Source organism: Corvus cornix, chromosome Z, assembly GCF_000738735.6.
Source record: "Corvus cornix cornix isolate S_Up_H32 chromosome Z, ASM73873v5, whole genome shotgun sequence".
NCBI classification, from domain to species: domain Eukaryota; kingdom Metazoa; phylum Chordata; class Aves; order Passeriformes; family Corvidae; genus Corvus; species Corvus cornix.
In genome coordinates this window covers 16,654,839-16,677,324 of record NC_046357.1, presented here as the reverse complement: position 1 = coordinate 16,677,324, position 22,486 = coordinate 16,654,839, and the positions used below count along the sequence as shown (strand labels likewise).

General features: G+C 41.7%; 2 protein-coding genes across 5 annotated transcripts in view; one reads left to right on the top strand and one right to left on the bottom strand.

The window, feature by feature from the left end:
- The window catches only part of KIAA1328 (KIAA1328 ortholog), a 171,894-nt gene extending 159,758 nt beyond the window's left edge, over positions 1-12,136 (bottom strand). The window contains exons 1-4 of one of the 2 annotated variants that reach the window (XM_039566615.1): positions 12,039-12,136; positions 7,635-7,670; positions 5,812-5,951; positions 1,952-2,046 (exon numbers count right to left, since the gene is read on the bottom strand). In XM_039566615.1, the coding sequence (XP_039422549.1) occupies positions 1,952-2,046; positions 5,812-5,951; positions 7,635-7,670; positions 12,039-12,090 (323 nt within the window). In that variant the 5' untranslated portion in view covers positions 12,091-12,136. Of the gene's footprint in view, positions 1-1,951; positions 2,047-5,811; positions 5,952-7,564; positions 7,671-12,038 lie in introns of those variants that run through there. The other variant, XM_039566616.1, reaches the window with a different exon arrangement.
- A 139-nt stretch (positions 12,137-12,275) lies between these two features.
- TPGS2 (tubulin polyglutamylase complex subunit 2) overlaps positions 12,276-22,486 on the top strand; it is a 29,613-nt gene continuing 19,402 nt past the window's right edge. Inside the window, exons 1-2 of one of the 3 annotated variants that reach the window (XM_019291168.3) lie at positions 12,276-12,431; positions 16,920-17,003. In XM_019291168.3, the coding sequence (XP_019146713.1) occupies positions 12,359-12,431; positions 16,920-17,003 (157 nt within the window). In that variant the 5' untranslated portion in view covers positions 12,276-12,358. The remainder of the gene's footprint in view (positions 12,432-16,919; positions 17,004-22,486) is intronic. The other 2 variants (XM_019291167.3, XM_010408260.4) reach the window with 2 other exon arrangements.

Below are 22,486 nucleotides of genomic sequence, written 5' to 3'. Positions count from 1 at the left end.
TTTCCACACAAACAGAATTTTACCACTTTACAAGAGCCTTCACACAACTACTTACTGATCAATCTATTTCTTTTCACCATCCTGCAACAAATGTGCACAAATTAGCCTCAACTACCATCCATAAATTGTAGCAAAATAAGGAACAGTGAGGTATAGCCCAAGTGAAACCTTTATTATTCCAAGTATTTACTGCAGGACAGTGTTTCTGTAGAACTTTCAGCATTCTGCTGTTCCTTTTTCTTCTCCAAAGTAGCAAAGAATGTTCTACTGCTTGTAAAAACTCTCTATCATTGCACAACTAAGAATGAAAATTATGGAGAGTTTTAAAAAAGTGACGAGGTGAGCGGAATTAAAGTTCAACTTCCCTATTACTCTGCAAAGGACTTTTAATTACATCCAATAAAAATATGATTAGGTTTAAAAATAAAAGAGAACTAAGTATAAAATAATAGTGTTCCACTAATTTTACTTTTCAAAATTAATGTTGCTGCACCTTCTATTTTTCTTCAAAGAAATGTCAGGCAGAAATATCAAACTGTCCTCAGGGAAAAATCACAGCATCTGAGATTTAAGAAGAATCCCATGCTCGAATGAATTAGTGTACTGCTATTCACTAGGGAGCAGTGTATTATGAGGAACAATGTAATAAAAGGCTTTTTTTAATATTAGAATATACCTCTATATATCAACAGTGGCAACAGTGTCCGAATAGCTCCAACATCTGACAATTTGTAACCAGGCTTCCCACCAATCTACTTTTTATGACAGTCTTAACTATACATTTTCTAACACAAGGCATGATAAAATAGAGTTGCAAGCATGAAGAACTTCAGAAATTACTAAAATACTGTATGGCAAGAAATCCTATATTAGTACAAATTATTAGCAGGTAAAATGGTTCACTGGATAAGGATAATCAGAAAGAAAATATTCCTTGCTGCACCAGAGAGTTATTGCATGACCTTGAGCAAGTTAAGTTAATTTCTCTAATTTTCCAAATTTTCCTATATAAAATGAAAAAGGACAGTAATGCTTGCCAGTTATTGCACAGACATAAGGGATCTATGTCAGAAATCATTTCCTTATTACCAGAGAACCTACATTTTGTTCTAGAAAAATTTTTCCTTTAAAAAGTCTAAGTATGTACACTAACTTTTAGCCCAAAGGACCTGGGATCATCTCACAAGACCTTTCCCGCTGATGTGGCAAACCCTGCCAAAGGCCCATGTGCTCCTCCTCATTTTTACAGCCACTCTGTAAGAAACAGATTTCCAGAGATTCTGAGGTGTTAGAGACAGAGTAGGACAAAAATCTCCTCACTCTAATTCAACCTCTTTTTCATATCCTTTACCTTTGAGAATGTAACTAGCACTGGAATGAAACTTAGAAAATGATGTGCCAAAGCTAAGAAACTTGCACTATTTCTGCCTCTCCTTTCAAGGAATGGGTAGAACCTGGAGAAATTAAGGGTAGCAAGAAGAAGTTTGGCTAGGTAAGTAAAAATTACACAGGCAAATCATTATCAACATGTTTCAGCCACAAGATCAGCAATGCACCTTTAATGTGGCCTTCCATATAAAAGCTTACCCCTGACAAATAACAAGCACTACAAAGTTTCATAGCAACAAAGTCTGTCATTTCCAAAAGCAGAATGTGTTTATTTATAGCACTTGATACACACAACAAACATAATCCTAGCCCTATCATTAGGTTATTACAGATTAATTACTGCTAGTCACAAAACTTTGGCCTTTGTCTTAAATATATATTCAGGGGCGAGGAAGCAAGGAAAAACCAACCAGGCTGCTTCATAGAAAAATTTTTCTTCCAGAAAGAAAAATTGCCTTGTGCAAATATTCAGGTTTTTAATGCAGTTCTACATTGCTTGATGTTAATTAGAGAAATGACTCTCTTTAAACTTAATGCATTTTCAGGTGATGCTTCTTCTTACCTGGCAAGTTCTTTAATTAAGTTTGCAATGCGTCTCTTGTCCTCAGGACACAAATCCTTTAAAGAAGCACTCTTCATTCCTCCTTCATTAGTGCCCTGAAAATTTAAAGTTACACTTTAGAAAGTACTGTTTAAAAGAAAACAAATATTTCATAAGCTATTAAAAACATTTCAAGACCTAATAATTAGAAGCTGAAAGTAGATCAATTCCAACTAGAAATAAAATTCATATTTTTTAAAACGTAAGTACATTTCAGTGAAACAAATTACCAAATTGTGAAGAATTATTTTAAGAGATTTGTAATTCAAATGCAAGCTGCTGGCTTCAATACTAAAACATGCTGGGTAAAGTTTTAAGACATGCACCACTCCTTGATTCATACTAGATAAAGAGAAGTAGGTTCTCATGACTTGGAAATCTAGTGCAGCAATATCCAAATCCAACTCTGAACTTTATCAATTAGGATCACAACGCAGGGAGTAAAAAAAAAACAGAACATGCTGCCTTAGCATTTATGGCCAAAGCATACAAAACAGCAAATATTGTTAGTAGACAGTACATCCCTTATTTAATTTTTCTAATACACAGAAAAGCACACACACCTTCACACGTGGCTACTGTTTGGTTTTAAGGCTTATTTGCCACTTTCGTAAATAATACTCGTCAAAAGAGAGCTGTAGCAGGCCTGAGCACTTCAGATCTTCCACGCATTCCCAGGAATGCACACAGAGAACCGCTGCACTTGCTACCTGTGCCCACCAGAGGACACTCTACTGCCCGGCATTCCATACTTCGGCTGCTTCCAAGCAGGAAGCGGTTCTAAACCGGTTTTATTCACCAAAGTTCCTGCGATCGGGTGTTCAGTTCTTTTGTGCTAGTGGTAAGCACGAAATACGAACCCCAAGATAAAAGCACCAGTAAGAGCCATGATGTTCTGTCCAGGATTTTGGCAAGTTTCAGTATTTCCACTCAATCTGAAAGAGTTTCAGTTTATACTTTTACCAACTTCCCCAAGTGCATGCAGTGCTTAACATCAGATAAAAGAACGCCACCAAATGCCCTGCAGTTTGGCCAAGTCAACACAGTAGTGCACAAAAGAATATAAAGCCAACACTGGGCTTCTCTCCTCTCATTATCAGTAACAGCAGCTGATCTACACACACCAGAGAGAAGTGACCCCTCTCCTTCTTAGCTAATTGCTTCTTAAACAGTGTCTTAAAAACAATTAAAGAAAAATGTCCACTACTAAAAGAAGTGATGTTTTCATACAGAGTCATCTTACTCTCGCCTGACCCTTCAGTACGCTCTTAACTTCAGTGTATTTTTCTCAGGGGTGAAGGGAAAGGAATTTCACAAGGCAAATTTCAGTACTTTTCAAGGGGCATTTGATTTCACAGTTTCCTTCCCAAACATATGCCACTTACAAATGAAGAGAGAGTGTCTAACTTGACTGAATTCAACTAAACGTATGGTTGAAGGAATTTCATTTCCCATGCTAAAAATGTGACCCTTTTTTTTTTTTAGCAGACAGATGATGGAACTTCTTTAAGAAAAATGGAAAGTTACAGTTCTCGAAAAAGAGAATGAAGCTGGATCACATTAGTGAAGGAGACTGCAACAGAAGGTGTCTAAACCTACTACCCAAAACGAGGTACATACTGTCAGACAAACCTCTGTGGGATGAAGAAGAATATCAGTTTTTTCTATCACCCATAGCTATGCATAGATGGTACACAAGAAATTCTCAGAGGCAGACTTGTACCATAACACACATCAAAATGAAGCTGTTGAATAATGCACAGCAACAGCTCAACCATCAAAAGAAGAGGACAAAGGAGGTAGAGGCCAAGACTCTTTTGTCTCCTTTTCCCAGATTTCTGTCCTTTCTACACAGTTCAGGATAGAACACAGTTTTGGAACTCAGTATTGAGAAGATACTCTCCACATCTTGGAAGGTGACAATCTGCTTGACAAAATCATACAGAATCACAGAAAGGACCATAGCAGCTCACCTACTCCAGCCTAGAGCATTTTACTCAGAATTAGTCCAGGCCAGGCTGGATGAGACTGTGCACAGCCTGCACTACTGGAAGGTGTCCCAGCCCATGGCAGGGGTGTTGGACTGGATGATCTTCAGGGTCCCATCCAACTCAAACTATTCTGATTGTACGCCAAAGCAAAGCCATCAGCTCTCCCTATACATGCACACAACACTTTGCAGAAAGTAAGTTGTGTTGTTGATGAAAATTCCATGCAAAAGTAGTTCTTCTTCAATAATAAGTAAAAACATTTATTCTGTTTGTTTCAAGTAATTCAAAGCTTATCTTCAGAGTACAAAGCTCCCAGGAGGACTTAGCAAGGTAAGCAAAAAAACAGAAGGTTTAAAAAGACAAAACCAAAACATAGCTTTGAACGCATTTTGCTGTCAATAATATAAAAGCACGAGTCACCAATTAAGATTTCACATATTGGGCATTATATTTTAAAAAAAAGCACACCAAAACCCATTTATACAATGGCTTTCACAAAAAAGGAGTAAAAACTCTCCAGACAACAAGTAATGCAATCAATGCACCATTCAACAAAACAGATTTTAATGTGACATATGAAGGCATCTGTGAGGCAGCAGGCTTGTAGATACTTATGAAGAGATGCTTCTACATAAAGACTCTGCATAATGGGGGCTATTTGTGGAATTTATCTGCATGCCACTTAACAGCATCATTTGCAAAGCAGAGGTACATACCAGCCTCTAAAAGCAAGTACTGATAAACAGAGAAAGGGAAATTGTACAAGTCCAGGAAAAGCACTAAAAATTAATACTAGTTTAATAACTAGTCATGTGTCACGCTGAAGGATTTGAAGGACAATGACACGGTCAAAGCAATAAGAACTGAGTAACCTGCCTTCACATCAGAGTTTTGAATGTACATGTGAGGCACACAGCACTTACTCAGCACACAGAAGGCACAGAAGGACATCTTAGCTCAGATGAAGAACAAGATTTAACTGCATGACAATAAAACAGCAATGCAGAAGCAGTCAAAGGTTTTAGATCCTGCCTGCAAGTGGGAGGATGCCAAACCCTAGTGATTTACAGCTGGCCCAAGATGACTGCTAGGTAAGAGACTTAACAGTACTCAAATGACTTACACAGTCATTGTACTACACAAACCATGTTAGAAAAACGGCATGTCTCAACAGATTTCTGAACATCACAGCATCTATCACAACACAGAATAACCTTCCAAAGGAATCCCCGCTGCTTTGAAATTTCTAATGCAAGAAACTGTAGGAAAAACATCACCTAGTGTCACAGGAGGAGAACACACAATTCAAAGCAGCTGACATCAACTGACAAAGCTACTTCTATTACTAAAATGCATTTTGAACTCTTACTATCAAAAACAAAATGTGCTTTTACCCTTCTAACATGAGCAGGCTCAGCAAAAAGGTCTCTAAAATGAGTTTTCACTCGTGTTTTTTCTAAATGAGATGACTAAAGCACTGAAAATGAATAAACTGAACCTAACTTCTTGCATGTTTAGCTAGTAAAATTAGACACTACCCAGGGCTACATGCACTGTCTCTGTACAAATACACACCACATGGAAATATAAATAATCTGTTTTACATAGCCCCACTTACACACCACTTACATAAATTAGCACATTCAGCCTTTGTTCTCTTTAGGTGATAATTTCTGCTAGAAAGTCACCATGTAGAGCAGGCAAAAAGTGTAAGAGACTGTAAAAATAACAGTACTCTAAAACTGTTTAGAAGTTATCAATCTAAGAATTTTCAGCCATTTTTCCTACTATGGGCACTCTTAAGAGTAAGAAAAATTTGTCTTTACTGACCTGCTGCCCTGTCAGACCTCCTGTACCTCTATCAGGATCCATGGAAACAGAAGTAACAGCTACAGGCACCTTCAGTTCAGTTTGACCTGTTTGATATTTTGGCAAACACCTTGTTCTTAAATTTCCTTTTGTAGACACTCCTGTAAATGAAAGACAAGCAGAACATGCAGATCATAAAGTGACAAGGGGCCCTACTCTGCCTTGTATAACCAGACTTCCACAAAGAAATCCTTGCCGCAGCAGCTCTTTTTTTTTGAAAAGAATAAGCACCTCATGAATATGTCTGCAGTTCCCCCCATCCTCTCACTCCATACAAAATTTCATTAAGAGGAATACATCAGCAGAAAAAGAGGTGCGTGGCACTGAAGCACACCCAGCCACAATGAACATTTCATAAATTCTGAAATGCACATTATGTCTTCAGACTGAGGTTCAATGAAAAAAAAAACTGTGTTTGATTAAGATGCAAAAGCATAAAATTGAGCTTCTGCTTTGATACCCAAATACAGTAAGGAACCAACCAGCAGTAAAGCTGTTAAAAGTACCACTCATATAATAAAATACCACTTTTTCTGTTACACAGCCAACCTACTGATGCTCAGGCTGTTTGTTCCTTTCAGGACCAGGCATATGAGTAAGGCAACACTGCAGTGCACACTCCACAGATCATTTGTCAAACACTTCCTGCCATAATTAGAATTAGATCACCACTACCAACGGTAAGAACATGAAAGCACTGAAAATCCTGATGCTGCAATTACAAAGTACCAACACTGACACTAACATTAAAATCTCTGAGGCCAGATTAAAGCCCATAGCTTCTTGGTACTGCCTCAAGGGTTGAATTTTCTCTGGTCAGAAGTGCAAAAAGTTTTGAACAAAAAATATTAACTTCATACTAGCAGACAGATTACATTTATTTGGGTAATGAATTTCAGAAGTGTACCAGCAATTCAAGCAAAAGAACTAAATTATAAGCTGTATCATCTCCATGCTCATACACAAGGGAAAACAATGTTCCTGAAATCCTCTTCCACAGAAGGGGAAGACAACTTCCCAGAGTGAATCGATTTCCATCATTTAGGACCAATGCTTTCTTTCCAGGGAACAGAGAAAAACAATCCGACATCTCCTGGCTTAAAAATCTCTGCATGTGTTTTGTAGTTCAACAGAGATGTCTGGCCAGTACTTTCAAAGGGTATCCACGCTACCTCAAACCCAGAGAGTACAATTCCTCAAAACTTAGAACTACTGAATGACACACACACAACTTCAGTCTAGAGTTAACCATCCCCAGATATGTTTTCAGGACCTGGTGTCACTTGAAGAGCTGCATTTGAAAACAATTAAGAGAATTCTGAAGGGGAACGAAGAAGTCTCATCTTTTCCCCAGCAATATACACAAGCATGCACTCAGTAAATCAAGGTCAAAAGAACTAATAAGAAAAAAATTGCTTTATCTGTACACAATGAATCTTTATTTCAATTGATACCTTCAAAATTTACAAGAGACCTGAACACCTCTAATGCTTCAACATTCCTTGGAGACCACATTAAAAATTCAGCTTGCCTTGTAAGTTGGATAAAGTCATGCTGTACCTGCAACACAAACAACTCCCCTGGAACTATTCATCTTATACAGTATGCTTATCTAAGCAGCAGAGCATAAATCCTCTGCTATAATCATATATGTCCCATTACAACTTATGATGACTCTCTACCTTACACACACTTACATACACAAACCACATACCTGAAAAGACATTGCAAATTTTATCATCCACAGGAAGAAACCTTTTTTTATGTCTATTAGAAGGTCATACCTGAAACAAATACCAGTGGATCTTCTTCATCAGAAGCTGCATGTGGCTTTGTCAAAGGAAATAAAAAGAGAGGAAGCTTGGCTCTTTGAACTGTAAAAAGAAGTATTTAGTCTCTTAATTTTACACAGCTGTTGATAAGAAAACAAACTGTCAACACTTTGGGAGCAAGAAAACCAAGGAAAACTTGGTTAGAAAAAAAAACATCACCACAGCGATTGGTAAAACAAAAGGCCTTACTCCTTCTTCACTGTGCATTAACCTTCAGCCTGTAAAGATTATCTTAGAGGTCACCTTTGCAGCAGATCCCAGGGACCAGTCCCAGTTACAAGAGCAATTACAAGAGCAATTAAGATAATGAACTAATAATATTTATTAAATTTAAACAGTTTATCAGTATATAGGGAACATCTTGATCTGTAGGGCAGGCAAATTCTGAAACAGTGTTTATTGATATTGCAATGAGATACATTTTGGGTGATACATTCTAAGAAACATAAACGCAGATAAATGCAAAAGATTTCAAAGGAAGTTGGTTATTCCCATCTGATCATCACATGATGAGTAATACATAAAAGCCTGAGGACTGATTTTCTTTAAGAAGTTTCAAGAACTTTCAAATATCCCAGAGGTTTAACTATTAAATTACTTGATCGCAGAAAACACTTACAAATCAGAAGCAACAGGGCACCATATATCTTGTGCTATGTTAGCAGTAACTGAACTTGAATCCCTGCCTCTTAGAAGCCACTAAAAATAGGACTCAATATAATTCAGGGAAGGGTGTAAACCATATTGTCTTCCTTAAAGAAGCAGTTTCATTTAGCTGAACGTAAAGATTTATTCCCACATAAATAACTAACATACTTCTTGTGCCTCAACCCCAGCCAGCAACTCAGTACCACACAGCCACTCCCTGTCCAACTCCCTGCCCCCAGAGAGAAACAGTAAACCTCCTGGGTAGAGATAAGAAAAGTTTAACAACTGAAACAAAATAACATAAAGGGAAGAGGGAGAGAGGATTAAAACCAAAAAGAAACAGGTGACGCACAGTACAGCTGCTCATTGACCAATGCCCAGCCCTTCCCCCAGCAGGAACTGGGAGCGCCCAGCCAACACTCCCCAGTTGACTGGACATGATGTTCTGTTACGGAATCTCCTTTTGGCCAGTTTGGGTCAGCTCTCCTGGACATGATCCCTCCCAGCTTCTTTTGTATCTGTTAGCTGGCAGAGCATGGGTCACCCAAGTCCATGTTTTTGGGTAAGCACTGCTGAGCAATATCCAAAACATCAGTGTGTTATCAGCATTATCCTCATGCTAAATACAAAACACAGCATACCAAGTACAAGGAAGAAAATTAACTCTATTCCAGCTGAAACCAGGGCAATACTAAAGTGGAAAACAAAAGCACAGGGCACAAAATTCTCCTCCACTATTTTTTGTTTATACCCCTTTACTTTCCTCAACCTTCTATGGTTGGCCAATTAATTCAATTATCTAATTTCTGTACTGTTGACAGATAAATGCATTTAAGGTTTTGCATCTGCATTCATACAATAAAGTAAAATTGTGAAAATATTTTAATAACCCTATACAAACTCTTGCCTTAACTACAATTTGATTCTGATAACATCATCTCAAAAATTTAATTTAGTAAACTACCACACAGTGGAGAAAATTGGGAAAACTCTAGGAGCTTCCTCCTGTGGACACCAACTTCAGTCAACATCCACAGTCCATCACACAACTGGTACTTGTCACACTGGAAGGGCTTGATCACAGGCTCACTTAAGATCTTGTCAATGCACTTTATCACTTGTAAACAATTATCACTCACCAGCCTCATACCAGTTTAAAAACACACTCAGTGAGTACTGCTGTCAAAGCCAGCTCTCTCTACAAACACTGAGAGCATTTCTGTTCTCACTTGTGAGCTGCAGACTGCAATCTCCAGCTGCCAAAACACACTGTGGGGGCATAGCACGAACCAGGCAAGGAAGCTGAACAAACTCTATGAGGAAGGCACTGTGCGTACTCTCTTTTCAAAAGCACCAAGGTGGATCAAAAGTCCGAGTCTGGATCACAGCCCAGCTGTGTCAGCACAACCACAACAGCAAACTGCAGGGTACTGAGAAGTGTATGTTCAGCTCACACTGCTTCAGGAAACAACAAACTTCAGCACAGGCAGTTCCTACTAACTGACATATGGTTAATCTGCATGTCAACACATGGCTATGGGAAATAAAAAGATTTGCCTAAACAACATTCTGCTTTTAGGGTGTGCCTCTGGTATTGCCAGCTGTTGTGGATAGATTCCTAGTAGCAGGATGCAAAGATTAGTCAGGGCTGTTGCTGTTACTCCCCCCAGCTACCAGGACCACTCTCGTGGTGAAGCTTTGCAGCCCAGTGTATTAGAATACCTCAAAGTTAGAGCAGGTTACATCAATCAGCTGGCCTGAAAATCACAGTGACTCAGAGGCTGATTCATAAGCAGGTCCAATGTCCTTGCCTCAGAGTAACAGACTGGGGACAGCACCAGCATCAACCTTTTAACATTAGTCCACTGCCACATGCCTCTCGACTGCCAGTAAGGCAAGCGTAGTGTTATAAACCTTGTACCACCACAGCTAAAGTTCAGTGCAACAGCAGAGAGAGGCATTGGAGAAACTCAACACCTGGGTAGAGCTCACATACACAACCTGCCTTGCTGAGCTGAGTCTATTCAACAATTATGGAGAAAACTTCAGTTTTCCAAATCTTTTATACCAATCTGCCAAATTCCCCACCCACTCCTCTTTTTCTGAAAGCATATATTACCATTATTTTTAAATTGTTCCATATGCTTTTCTAAGAATTTAAACTTTTCCAAGGTCAGAGGCAACACTGCCTATTCACCAAAACATGTGGAATAGAAATGGTCGTCAGGAAGAACTTCATTCCTTGGAATATCATGATACATGAGGCTACTGCTGGGCTCAAGAAACCATACTTAAGTCATGAGAAACAACCTGTTACCCAGTAGTTAACTGATAAAAATAGTTAACTGTCAATATAAATGCATCAACGCTTCCACAACTGAGAAGAGTAGTGACAACAAATCTGATATGTGGCCACGCACCTTCATCCCATTCACAGCACGGAAAAAGTTGTAGACCATCTTTTTTACTTTACACAGATGGGAAATCATAATGATGTGCTCCTTAAACAGGCCATGGGATGGTTGGCCCATTTCACTTGCACATTGTCCCAGTGGGTGTGCAGTCAAATATAAATAAAAGAGCACATACACATACCCTTCTATCCAATCACTTCCAGGTGATACTGAAATCCTACTCTCAGTCTGACTAACAGCAACACCTCAAACCCCTCAACTGGAGCTAAACTGTCAGCTCCTGTATTTCCACCAGGCCAGACTGTCAGTTCTACCCTGATGACTTCAAGTCACCAAGCCTCCAACTCAGCCACACAAGCCCAAACACCAACACCAGGTCTTGAGCCACACAAACTCATTTCTCTCTAACCAGGTTTGTACAGGCTGAGCTCCCTGCCACAGCCACCACCCACTCCATCTACGTGTCCAGCCCCAGGTAGTCTCCCACAGTGGGAGCCTGCAGGTCCTCTGCAGATGAAGCCACCCAGCCTCACCCTCATCCCTCAAAGACAGAGCCCTGCAAGTTCCACACTGGTTCACCCAAAATGTTGTGCTTGTAGTCAAGCTTACGTGCCAGTCACAAAAGACACATCTCTTCCCTGCTCAGCCTCTAGCCTCATTTTCAGAGAATCACAGAATCAATGAGGTTGGAAAAGACCTCTGAGATGATCGAGTCCAACCTATGACTGAACTCCTTTCCAAATCCCAGTCACACTTTGTGTGAAGAAATTCCTCCTAATGTCCAATCTGAACTTCTCCTGGAGAAGCTTAAAACTGCGTCCTCTTATCCTGTCACGGCTACACCCGGCTACAACCAACCTCCTGTCAGGTAGTTGTACAGTGCGATAGGGTCACCCCTGAGCCTCTTTTTCTCCAGGCTGTACAACCTCATTCTCTCTACTGATTCCCTTACAAGTTCCCGTAAGCTGAATGCAGTTTCCCCATTTTCTATATATTTACTTGCCCCGGGATTTCAGAGCTGTCTCACAGTGAAGAGGACTTACCACCCTCCCTTGTCTCCCAGGTCACTTTTGCTTTGAAACCCCTCGTACCCCCTACACACAGGCACATATCCAATTCCTCTCCCCAGGCCAAGTCCCCCCACACTCGCCAGCGGAGCCCCCACATAGCCCTGTGCCACCCGACCCACAGCCCCGCATCGACTCCACGCCAAACCTCCCGACAGGCCGCCCCGCACATCCCTGGCGGCCCTTCCCGCCGCTGTCCCCTCACACCGAGTCCCAGGCAAGGATACAGCCCCGGCCCCATTGAACACCTCCATCGGCACCGGCGGCCGCCGCCGCCATCTTGAAACAGCCGCCACTCCCTGCATACCCCAGCCGCCCCCCGGGCGCTCACTGCCCATTGGCTGCCTGCGCCGGAGGCCACACGGAGGGGTGCGAGGCATGCCGGGAATCGTGGTCCTCTAAAAGCAGGCAGTCGCTATAGTCTGACCGGGGCACCGCCCGGAAGAACTACTACTCCCACCGCACCCCGCGGCTACGGGGCAGCAGTAAGGACAGAAAAGCATTGTTCTCTGCCGGGCTGGGCAAAGGCAGGAGGGTCCCGCGGAGGATGGAGGACAGACCCCCCACCGGCATCAAGCCCTACCTGGACAAGCTCACCCTGGGCGTCACAAGGATATTGGGTGAGTGGCGTTGAGCTATAGCCCCACGGGGCCGGGGGCAGGCCGGGGGCGGGGGGAGCCACCCGGTTGTCACGGCCCCTCCTGTGAATGGCGTTGCTGAGCAGTCTCCACACACTCAAGACACATCCTTGTTTCTGGAAGCAACGGCAGGAATCCCGAATCTCTCGACTTGAGACTTTCATAAGTATCACAGGAGGAGAAGGTGGTGTTTTATGCAAAATCATGGAATCATTTAGTGTTACAAGGTGGGAAGAGACCGCAAAGATCATCCACTCCCAACCCTGCTGCCATGGGCAGGGACACCTCCCACTAGACCAGATTGTTCAAGGCCTTATCCAACCTGGCCTTGAACATTACCGGGGAGGGACATCCCCAACTTCTGTGGGCAAACCTGCCAATGTCTCACCACCTTCAAAGTAAAGATTTTTTTCTAATACCCAACCCAAATTTCCCCTTTTTCAATTTGTACCCATTACTCCTTGTCCTGTCACTACAGTTCCTAATGAAGAGTTCCTCTCCGGCTTCCCTGCAGGCCTCCTTCAGATACTGGAAGGTTTCTATGAGGTCTCCATACACTCTTCATGTGCAATTTGTGCCTAAATCTGATCTTTTGTGGTAGTGTGGGGTCAGCAGGGAGTGTGGCCCATGAAGGGGAGTTCAGCATGGTGCAGTGTTCTGGTAGGAGGCCAATTTGTGAATCTCCTTGGGATCAGATCCTCATAAACAGGTTCCCTGCAGCTAATTCCCACACTGTGAGACTTGTTCCACAAAATGCCCCGCTTGCCATTTCCAGGTTTTGCTCAGATCTTGAGCCTTCTTGCATCCCCTCAGCTCCTTTTGAAGTTCAGCAGGACTGCAAGGCATCCAAAGGAAGGATTCTCAGACAAAACTTTATTTGTATCAGTGGAATCACAAGGATTTGTGCAAGTATTTGCATGTGCAAAGGATTTCAGCACTAGACCTTTCATACCTCAGCAGCACAGAGCACAGGACTACCCTATTTGTAAGGCTGGAAAACCGTACATCTCTCCTAAACCATGTGTACAACAAGGTTACAAATTCCTGTCCTGGAATTTCTTGCTGGGAATTTTAGAGCCAAAGTGAGCTCTGTAATTACCTCACCCTGATGCTTTATTGCAGGACAGTGAGTTTCACCTGGTAACCTCAGTGTATCTATAGTTGCACGTGGGTTTGGATAGCTGCTCAGACAGATGAGATTAAAAGATCAGGGCTAAATTCTTTCTCTGGGCTTCAGTGAGGACAGGATTTCACCCTCAATCTTTGATCAGTGTTGTCATACTGACTTATTTGACTTCTTGAGGAGGGGTGGGTGGATTTTTTTTTTTTCTGTTTGTTTGTTTTGTTAGTTGTAAGGTCAGGATAACATTATCACTCTATGAGTGAAACCGATGATGATCATCATGGCAAAAGCTTCTTTGAAGTAGCTCTTTTTAAAAAATGACTAGCTCTGCCCACATTTTCACCATCCTCAGGTGTGTAAGATCTGTGAGATGTGAACTGTGTCCAAATGTAGTGTTGCCATGTAAACTGTTTTGGATAGACATGGCAATGCAAGTATGGCTCTGAAAGTCCTGTAACATCCCGACCAGATGGAAGGTGTTTCCTGGTTTGTGTTTTCTTGTCTTTCTCTCTGTGTCTCTGATAACTTGTATTGTGCAATACAGCAAAGTCCATCACAGTGATGTTTTACTCCACTTCTTTTCTCTCTCTCTCTCTCTCTCTCTCTCTCTCTCCACACCTTCAGGGAATTTGGCACATTTTTTCCAGTGAAGTAGTCCAAGGCATTTCAACTGTGCCACCAAATTAATTAGAATGGCTTAGCTAATTGGGAAACATTACCAGTCTGTTCAGTGCTTGTTTCTTTCAAATAACAACAGGTATCTCATTCAGAACAATGCTTTGCTCAGTAGTTAGTAGTACTAGAAACTATCTTACTTTAAATCTTTTAGAAAGTCTTATGAAGTCACTTGGCATTTTCTACCTACCATAAAGTAAAATCAGACATTGTTTTGTTGGTTTGGGTTTTTTTTTTTTTAACTTTAGTCTCTGTGGAAGTCCCTCCAAGGAGGGATATTTCTTACAAGCAATGTGGAGGCTATAACTTGAGGGGGAAAAGGGAGAGATCTTTCCTATTGCCAATATGATTCATTTTGCTGAAGTTCTGTGAGTAATAGAAAATTCCAGAAAGATTTATTATTCATAACTAAGTCAGAATGGAAGGTGTTAGCTCTTCTGGACTGCCCAGGGCAAAACCATACTTAACTGTTAGCACTCTCTATTAGATAAGAACATAACTATTCAGACATTTGAAAAATATGCTGAGAGTTTAGCCAACTTATAGGCAGTGTTAGCAGTACTGTAAAGACTGAAAATCCTGTGGTTTCCTGCTTCAGCCTTGTGTCCCACCATTACTTTGACTCTTTCTGATTAATACTGCAAAGTGGTTTTGGAAGCTTCCAGATAAAATGTCCTGAAAATAGGGCAGAGTTTACTATGATCTTGATTCAGAGTAATTAATGAGGTGGAGTCACCTGAAGTAGTTAAGCTTTATCATGTATCTAGGTGCCACCAGAGTGGCTTCATTTCTTCCATCTGGATGAAAAAGCAACTCATGGCAAAGTTAACCCTAAATGTTCAGTGGAGCTCCCATCCATACCCATACACACCTGTTAAACATGGTCTTCAGTTTACCCACAGGATATTTTTAATATAACATTCGGGCTTTTAAGGTGGAATTTCTCGTTCTTTTGATCTTGGATTTGGTTCAGACCTCTTTAGAAGTTGCATTTCTCTCATTCCTAGACATCTTCTTTGACTGCTATGATATTTAATCTTCTGTCATCCCAGCCCAGCTGTTGTGCATGATGAATTAAACATTCCTGATGTTTTCTTTGATCACAGAAATAACAATTACTCTGTTATTATAATCTCCTCAACTTGTCATAAGGTTTGCACAGCTTAGATGGAAAAGAACAGTTAGGTTATTGATTCCACTCTCTTGTTCAGACAGCTTGTATGTGAGCAAGAGACAGATCACCCTGCCTTGGACCCACCTACCAGAAGTGAAATTTGGTGAAACATCAGAGTCTTCTGTATGTTGGGGGTCCCCCTTGGCCAGACAAATTTACCTATGTGACCAACTATGGTTTTTTTTTTTTAATGTCTTTGACTTGGAGTTTGTTTTTCTGATGCCATGTTTTATCTTTTCAATTATCTGACCAATGTACCAATCAATATTTCCAACTGAAGTGGAGTTTAGGCTTCCTGAACTGAGTGCCACTCTTCCACCAACAGAACAGACAAGGACAATGCTACTGGTAGAATTAAAAGCCTGGCATTGAAGATAAAAAACAAACCAAAGCTTTCTAGTGCCTGCTTTTCCTGTCTGGTGCACTGTGTATGTTTTACCAGAAAGCAATTATAATGTGCGTGACTGCTTTAGGGGCCAATACTTTCACAGCAGAGCCAGTCTTGAAAGCCCTGCATAGTTATCAGTTCTATTCCATGGCCCTGTCTGCTGGGCTTGCAGTTCCCACAACAAGTTAGTAGTCTTCTGGACTTGATCCAAAGAGAATTATCTCTGTGGGAATTATTTCAGTTGGCTGTGGATGAATAAAAACATTATAAAATAGTAAGTATAAGGGAGTCTGTTTTACCATCACACACCTGAAAGCACCATGTGGATTAGTATCTCACATTTATATAGCATTCTTTCCCATAAAATATTCAGATGATTTTTATGGATTACAAGCTCAGTGCTCGTAACAAATTTTCATATGTCCAGCTGGGGTTCCAGAGAGCTAATGTTTGGTCCTGCAGGTCCCTTTGGCAGGATCAGGTTCTGTCTGTCCCAACTCACTAAATCCAGAGCTGAAGTGTGCCTGTCCTTGTGGAATAAGGTTGCTAGCAGTTCACAGCAGCGCTGCACTACATCTTGTCCCAAGCTGAGGATATCCCACCCAACAGAAACCACAGGGCATGCTTATAAAGAAAGATTCATCCCCCTCTAAGAGTTTACCTCAGAACCCATCACAGATTTTTTTTTTTCATGAAACCTCTGCAAAAGATCAGACCTTGAAGACAAATTGTCTGTGTTTATACCATAGAATCATAGAATAGTTTGAGTTGGAAAGGACCTTAAAGATCATGTAGTTCTAACCCCTCCCACTCTGGGGGGGAATGCCACCCACTAAATCACTGTATGTGTAGATACATCATGGTATGTGCATATGTATGTATAAAAAAATTCAAAGGATAAGATTTTGTGCAACACTAGACATCCTCATGCCAAGACATGCTGAGTAGAGTTACAGACAAAAGAAAGTGACTGCTCAGTCACCAGCACAATGCTTCCAGTCATTAATGCCTTTTCCCTGGCTGTCACTCAGATTAATTTGCAAAATTGTCTGTCTCACAGTGTTGGCGTCACCCGTGCCAGCTGCAAACATGTTCCTCTTTTCCTTTCAGAGACTTCTCCAGGAGTTGCTGAAGTGACGTTCATGGAAAAAGAGCCAGCTGAACGCCACACAATCGTTTCTTGGGAGCAAGTGAGTATTTTCCTGATAAAACTGCAATGAGGTCAGTCTGAATGTTCAGCAGCCCATGGAGAATGTCAAATGCAATGGCAACCTTGTGTTTGTTTATGATACAGCTTGTTACCAAGTTTGATGTACAGTGCAGCCTAAACAGTGGTGTTGGTGGTGGTGTTGGTTTTTTCTTTATCAGGTATCACTCTGTTAGGCCATCAGGTGCACCTGATCTGTTAGAGAAACATCATGAGTGTGGGTACATTGAGGATGACAGCTCTAAAAAGAAACCACATAACTGTAGTAGGCAGCTACAGTGGTGACTCAGTGGGGAACAAACATTTTTCTGACTCACGTCTGAAAACATTTTCCAGCTCCCTTTCAAACAAAATGAAGCAGTGCTTTATTATCCATGGCCATTAAAGGTAAAGGTGTCAAGGTGGCAAATAACACTGACCTACCCAGTTTGTTCCAGTTATCTGTTTCTCTTTTTAGTCTCAGCCATTTGCTTCAATTTCTCATATCCCTTTCTTTCACCTCCTCTTTGGCTACCCAGCCTAATCTTTTGGCCAGGGCATGTCCTGTTGCCTCTAGAAGACTATGAAGGACACACGCTCCCTTCACTCTGCATTATCTGACCTTAATGCATCAGTCTGTGTGATCAGAGGGCTCCTGAAAACTGTCGTGTGACTCTTGTGGGCAGAGGTGGCATTTTCACTCCCTTTTTGGAATATACGTATCTTCTTTGTTAATCCCATGGCCATGGTGGAGTAAGTGTTTGGTAGGTGTCACTCGTGTAGAAATGGGACAGTAGAAGCTCTCTGGCCTTTGGAAAGGGACATGGCAAGAGGATGGAGTTGAGTGAATCATCCTCCCTCTGCTCCAGTCCTAGCTATGGCCTAAAGCAAATGCTCCCAGCAACTGCTCTTGCTACCACTGCATAAAATAGCTTCCCGTTTGACACCTTGCCATTTACTGTTTTTCCTAAACAGTGAGGAAAAGTTTTGCACTAGTTCCTATGATGCCCTATTCCAATTAGTGACATTTATCAAGAATTTATCTGTCCACATTGGAACGTATGTGATGTAAACGTGTGTGTTACTTACTGAAACTTGTCCAGTAGCCAGCAGTTGTGGTCAGGGAGAAATGTCTTGTTTTTCAGGTTTGTGTAAACTGATTCCTGGTTTCCTGTAGCTGTTGTTCAGGTGTTGGGTTAACTGGACTGGAAAGTTTGAGGCACCATGACTGTGAGCCAGCTCAGGTCTGGGAACAGAGTGGTATTTGCTCATTCTTCTGTTGAATAGAGAGGACTGCTTTTCCTGGACACAGTGCTCATTCCTCTCATTTTCAGTGCTGCTTCTCCTCTAAACTAAAACGGGTTTATTTCAAAACTGAGCTATTGTAAAGCCAAACAAATGCTATAGCCAAAGCACTTCACTCAAGAGAAGCCAAAACAAAATTTCAGTTCCCACTCCCCCCCTGCCCAGCAATGGACTAAGTCAATTGTGGAAGTAAATGTGGAAAATTAGAGCTCCAGTTAAGCTGGACTTCTAATAGTCAAGGACTTCGCTGTCTATTTCTTTGGTTTTGGTTCCAGTTGCATTGACAAATTAAAGCTCCCTTCTCAAGTTGAAAGGTAACTGATATTTTTCTTTTTTTTGTGTCCCATGAGCTCTGGGGATGAAGTCTAAGTCTAACCCAATCTTCACAATTGCAGGAGAAAATGTCCTGCCATGATGATTAAGTGCAACTCAACAATTCACGAAGCCTTCTAGGATGAACTTGTACCTCATTTTTCCTCAAACTTTTCTTGAATTTGAATACAGTGTTTGTTTTTATCGGGCTTTAGGCCACTAGGTGGCAATACTTACACGCATAATCATTTCTCCATAGTTGGGATTTTTAATAAGATTTTGTCGGAGTATGTATTTTTAACTTCCCTCTACATTCTTGGTTATGGAAGTATTTGAGGACTTCTTCTGTAATGTAGGAAAAACTGGTGAAACTGTTCACAAAAATTACATTATTCTTCCCCCAACAACTTCTATCTGTATTGAGACTCACCAAATAAAAGCTTTATTCTTTAGATTATTTTTTAATGGAATCAATTTTACCAGTGCTATTTCAGTTTTGCAAGGGAAAGGGTTCTTTACTGAGAAAAAAATCCAAGTGTTCAGAAGCTCTTAAAAGAAAATCAACCTTTTTAAAATTATAAATTATTAATTAACATACTTTATTCATGCTGGCAATACACAATTTTTGTTTTCATCCGCCATGTTTTCTAAATTGTGCTGTGCCATGTTTGTGCTACTATGTACCTGGATACTATGGTGTTTTAAAATCTTACCTTTAAATCTTAAAAATTTAAAAAATCTTTAAAATCTTAAGCTTGTTTAATGTCCCTTAGATGCCACGAAGCTTTGCAGGGGAAACTGAGCTTTGTGACAGGAGTTAGTGCAGTAAGACAGTAGGAAAGCAGAAGAGATTTTTCCCAAGGCAGAAAGAGCTGTTAAGTGTAACACTTCAGGAAATCAAGCTTGAAATCACTCATGAAGAATTTATTGGAAATCAGCACACTCATAAAAATATTTCAGATATATGATTGCCAAGTGTATTTACATGGGTAAAGCATCACTTCCCTAAAAATTGTAAGCAGTTCAATATATTTTAATAAAACCAGATAGTCTTTCAATGTTTCCTCATATATAAACCTACTCAGATGTTACCTCTTCCCCAAGAAAGAGAGACAAGCAATAGAAGAGGGAGTAGAGACAGAGCTACCTGGTCACCAGAAAACCAGTGCTAATAACTGTGTACCATCCTATGAACCCTTTCCCACTCCTAAAATGAGGCTGGCAATGGCCCTACTCCCCCCCACATGCAGTTTTTAGAAATAGGTGTTACACTAAAATACTGGTAGGAGGCACTCTGGTGCAGTGCCTGAATCACATTTTCTGTTTTGCCTCAACCAGAACAAAAATTAGTCACTCACATTATTGCTTTGGTTTTCAAAAAATAGAAAATTGCATTTTGTTAGAGGGACACAGAGGTACCTGAGACTGTTTTCCCTTGTCCTTCTTACTTGTTACTTGGGAGAAAAGCCTGACCCACACGTGTCTTTTCAGGTATTTTCAGTACCTTTCTGGTGGTAGAGAGTGAGAAGGTCTCCCTGAACCTCCTTTTCTCCAGTCTGAATACCGCCAGCTCCCTCAGCTGCTCCTCACAGGACTTGTGCTCCAGACCCTTCCCTTTTCTGGACATGCTCCAGCACCTCTGTGTCCTTCTTGCTGTGAGGAAACAAAACTGAACCCAAGATTTGAGGTGTGGCCTCACCAGTGCCCCCAGCACAGGGGGATGGGCACTGCCCTGGTCCTGCTGGCCACACTAGTGCTGACACAAGCCCGGTGCCATTGGCCTTCTTGCCCAACTGGCCACACTCCAGCTCATGTTCAGCCACGGAAAACCAGCACCTCCAGGTCCTTTCCCACTCAGCAGCTTTCCAGCCATTCTATCCCAGCCTGGAGCTGCAGGAGGTTGTTGTGACCCAAGGGCCGGTACTTGGCCTTGTTGAACCTCACACACTTGGCCCTGGCCCACGGATCCAGCCTGTCCTGATCCCTCTGCAGAGCCTTCCTGCCCTCCAGCCACCCAACCTGGTGTTCTTCTCAAACTGACTGAGGGAACTCTTGATTCCCTCATTCAGATCATTGATAAAAGTAACAGGGCTGGCCCTAGTACAGAGAGCCCTGGGGAACACCACTAGTGCCTGGCCCCGGCTGGATGTAATTCCATCCACCAGCACTCTTTGGGCAGGGATATCAGTTTCAGCAAGCAGTGCACCCATCTAAGCCATGAACAGCCAATTTCTCCAGGAAAATGTTGTGGGAAGTGGTGTCAAAGGCTTTACTGATGTCTGGGCAGACAGCCCCAGCCTTTCCCTCATCCACTAGGAGAGTCACCTTGTTATAGAAGGAGATCGGGTCACGTAGTTATGCCTTTCACAAACCCATAATGTCTGGGCCTGATCACCTGGATCTCCTGTACGTGCCATGTGATGGCATTCAAGAAGATCTCCATGAGCTTCCCCAGCACTGAGGTGAGGCTGATAGGCCTGTAGTTTCCTGGTTCCTCATTCAAACCCTTCTTACACACTCCTGAGCTGCTCCCTCTCTACTCTGTACTGTTTGTGGCACACATCTGGAATGTCATCCTCCTTGCTTCTAGCGCATCTCTTTTTGACTCCCAAGTATGCATGCAGGGTGCTCATCTTCAGCAGGGTGCTCATCTTCTTGGCATCCTTCTTGTCCTCCCTTAGCATTAGCCAAGCTTGCCATCCCTGATCCCCATGAGCACAGGATCTACCCACCTTGAGCTTGCCTTGTGGCTCTGACTGTGGGAGTGATGGGGAAGTGGATCCAGCAGGGCCAGCGCATGAGGAAAGCTGTGTTCTTCAAGCTGCATAATGGGGAACAGGCTGGAGGACTTTTGGGAAGTATACAGTGTTCCTTACACAGTGTTCCCCCTCTTGTTAAGCTTTATAATATATTGAAAACTGTCTGCACAACAGTATTCTCAAGAGAACTTTTAAATCCTATTCTCTGCAGGAGGGGGGATCAAATCTACTCCAGCCCCAGAAGATCAAGGTGATCTCTTGGGAGTCCTGTGGGTCAGATTTATTAAAGGTGCAAAAAGAACATCTCAGTATCTTACATAAATTAACATTAGCATTCCCTGGCAGCTAAGGCAAACCAGCCATGAAACTGCAGGACATTACGGAGAGAGAAAGCTGGCTCCTGATGTCTGATACTTGGAAGCCCTGAGAATGCCTTCCTTCTCTCCCAGAAGTCGGATAAAACTCATTCATTTTTTTAGAGAAGTCTCTCTAGAGCTGTATGTTTTGATTGCTTTCTGTTTCTTTAGTATATTTCTTGAGAGGCATTGTTTCAACAGTGCTTCAAGTGAATTGCCATATGTCAGGGGTTTTAGCTTTGGATCCAGTTCTAATCAGGTTCTGGCAGCAAAACTAGCCTGGTTTTAATATTTTTTCTCTGTACTCAATAGACTGCTTTCTTGGGAGACTATTTGGAGATATTACAGAGACCAAGCAAAAGGAATAGACCTCATGCACCATATTGGGCACTTGGGATATTTTGTTTTATGAGCTGATGAGTGTAACCAGATGACTGGAATGAAAACAGCTGCTTTCCAGGTCTGTGGTTAAGCCAGTTCTGTCATGTTATTTAGGAATAGTGTATTTTATGGGGCTGGAGATCACAACCCTGAGAACTGCCAGTTGAGCAAGAGGAATACATAGTTTAATAAGCCTTTTTTAATACATAGTGGCTTGTTTCTCTGACTGCTGTTAGAAGATTACTGTTCTGATGTCATATGGTCATGTGACTAAGCACAATATGACGGATCAGTCAGTCAGATGAGAGAGATGGGTGTTAATGAAGCTTTCTATTTACAGGCATTTTCCTATAGACCCCAGACCTGCTCTGATACTGA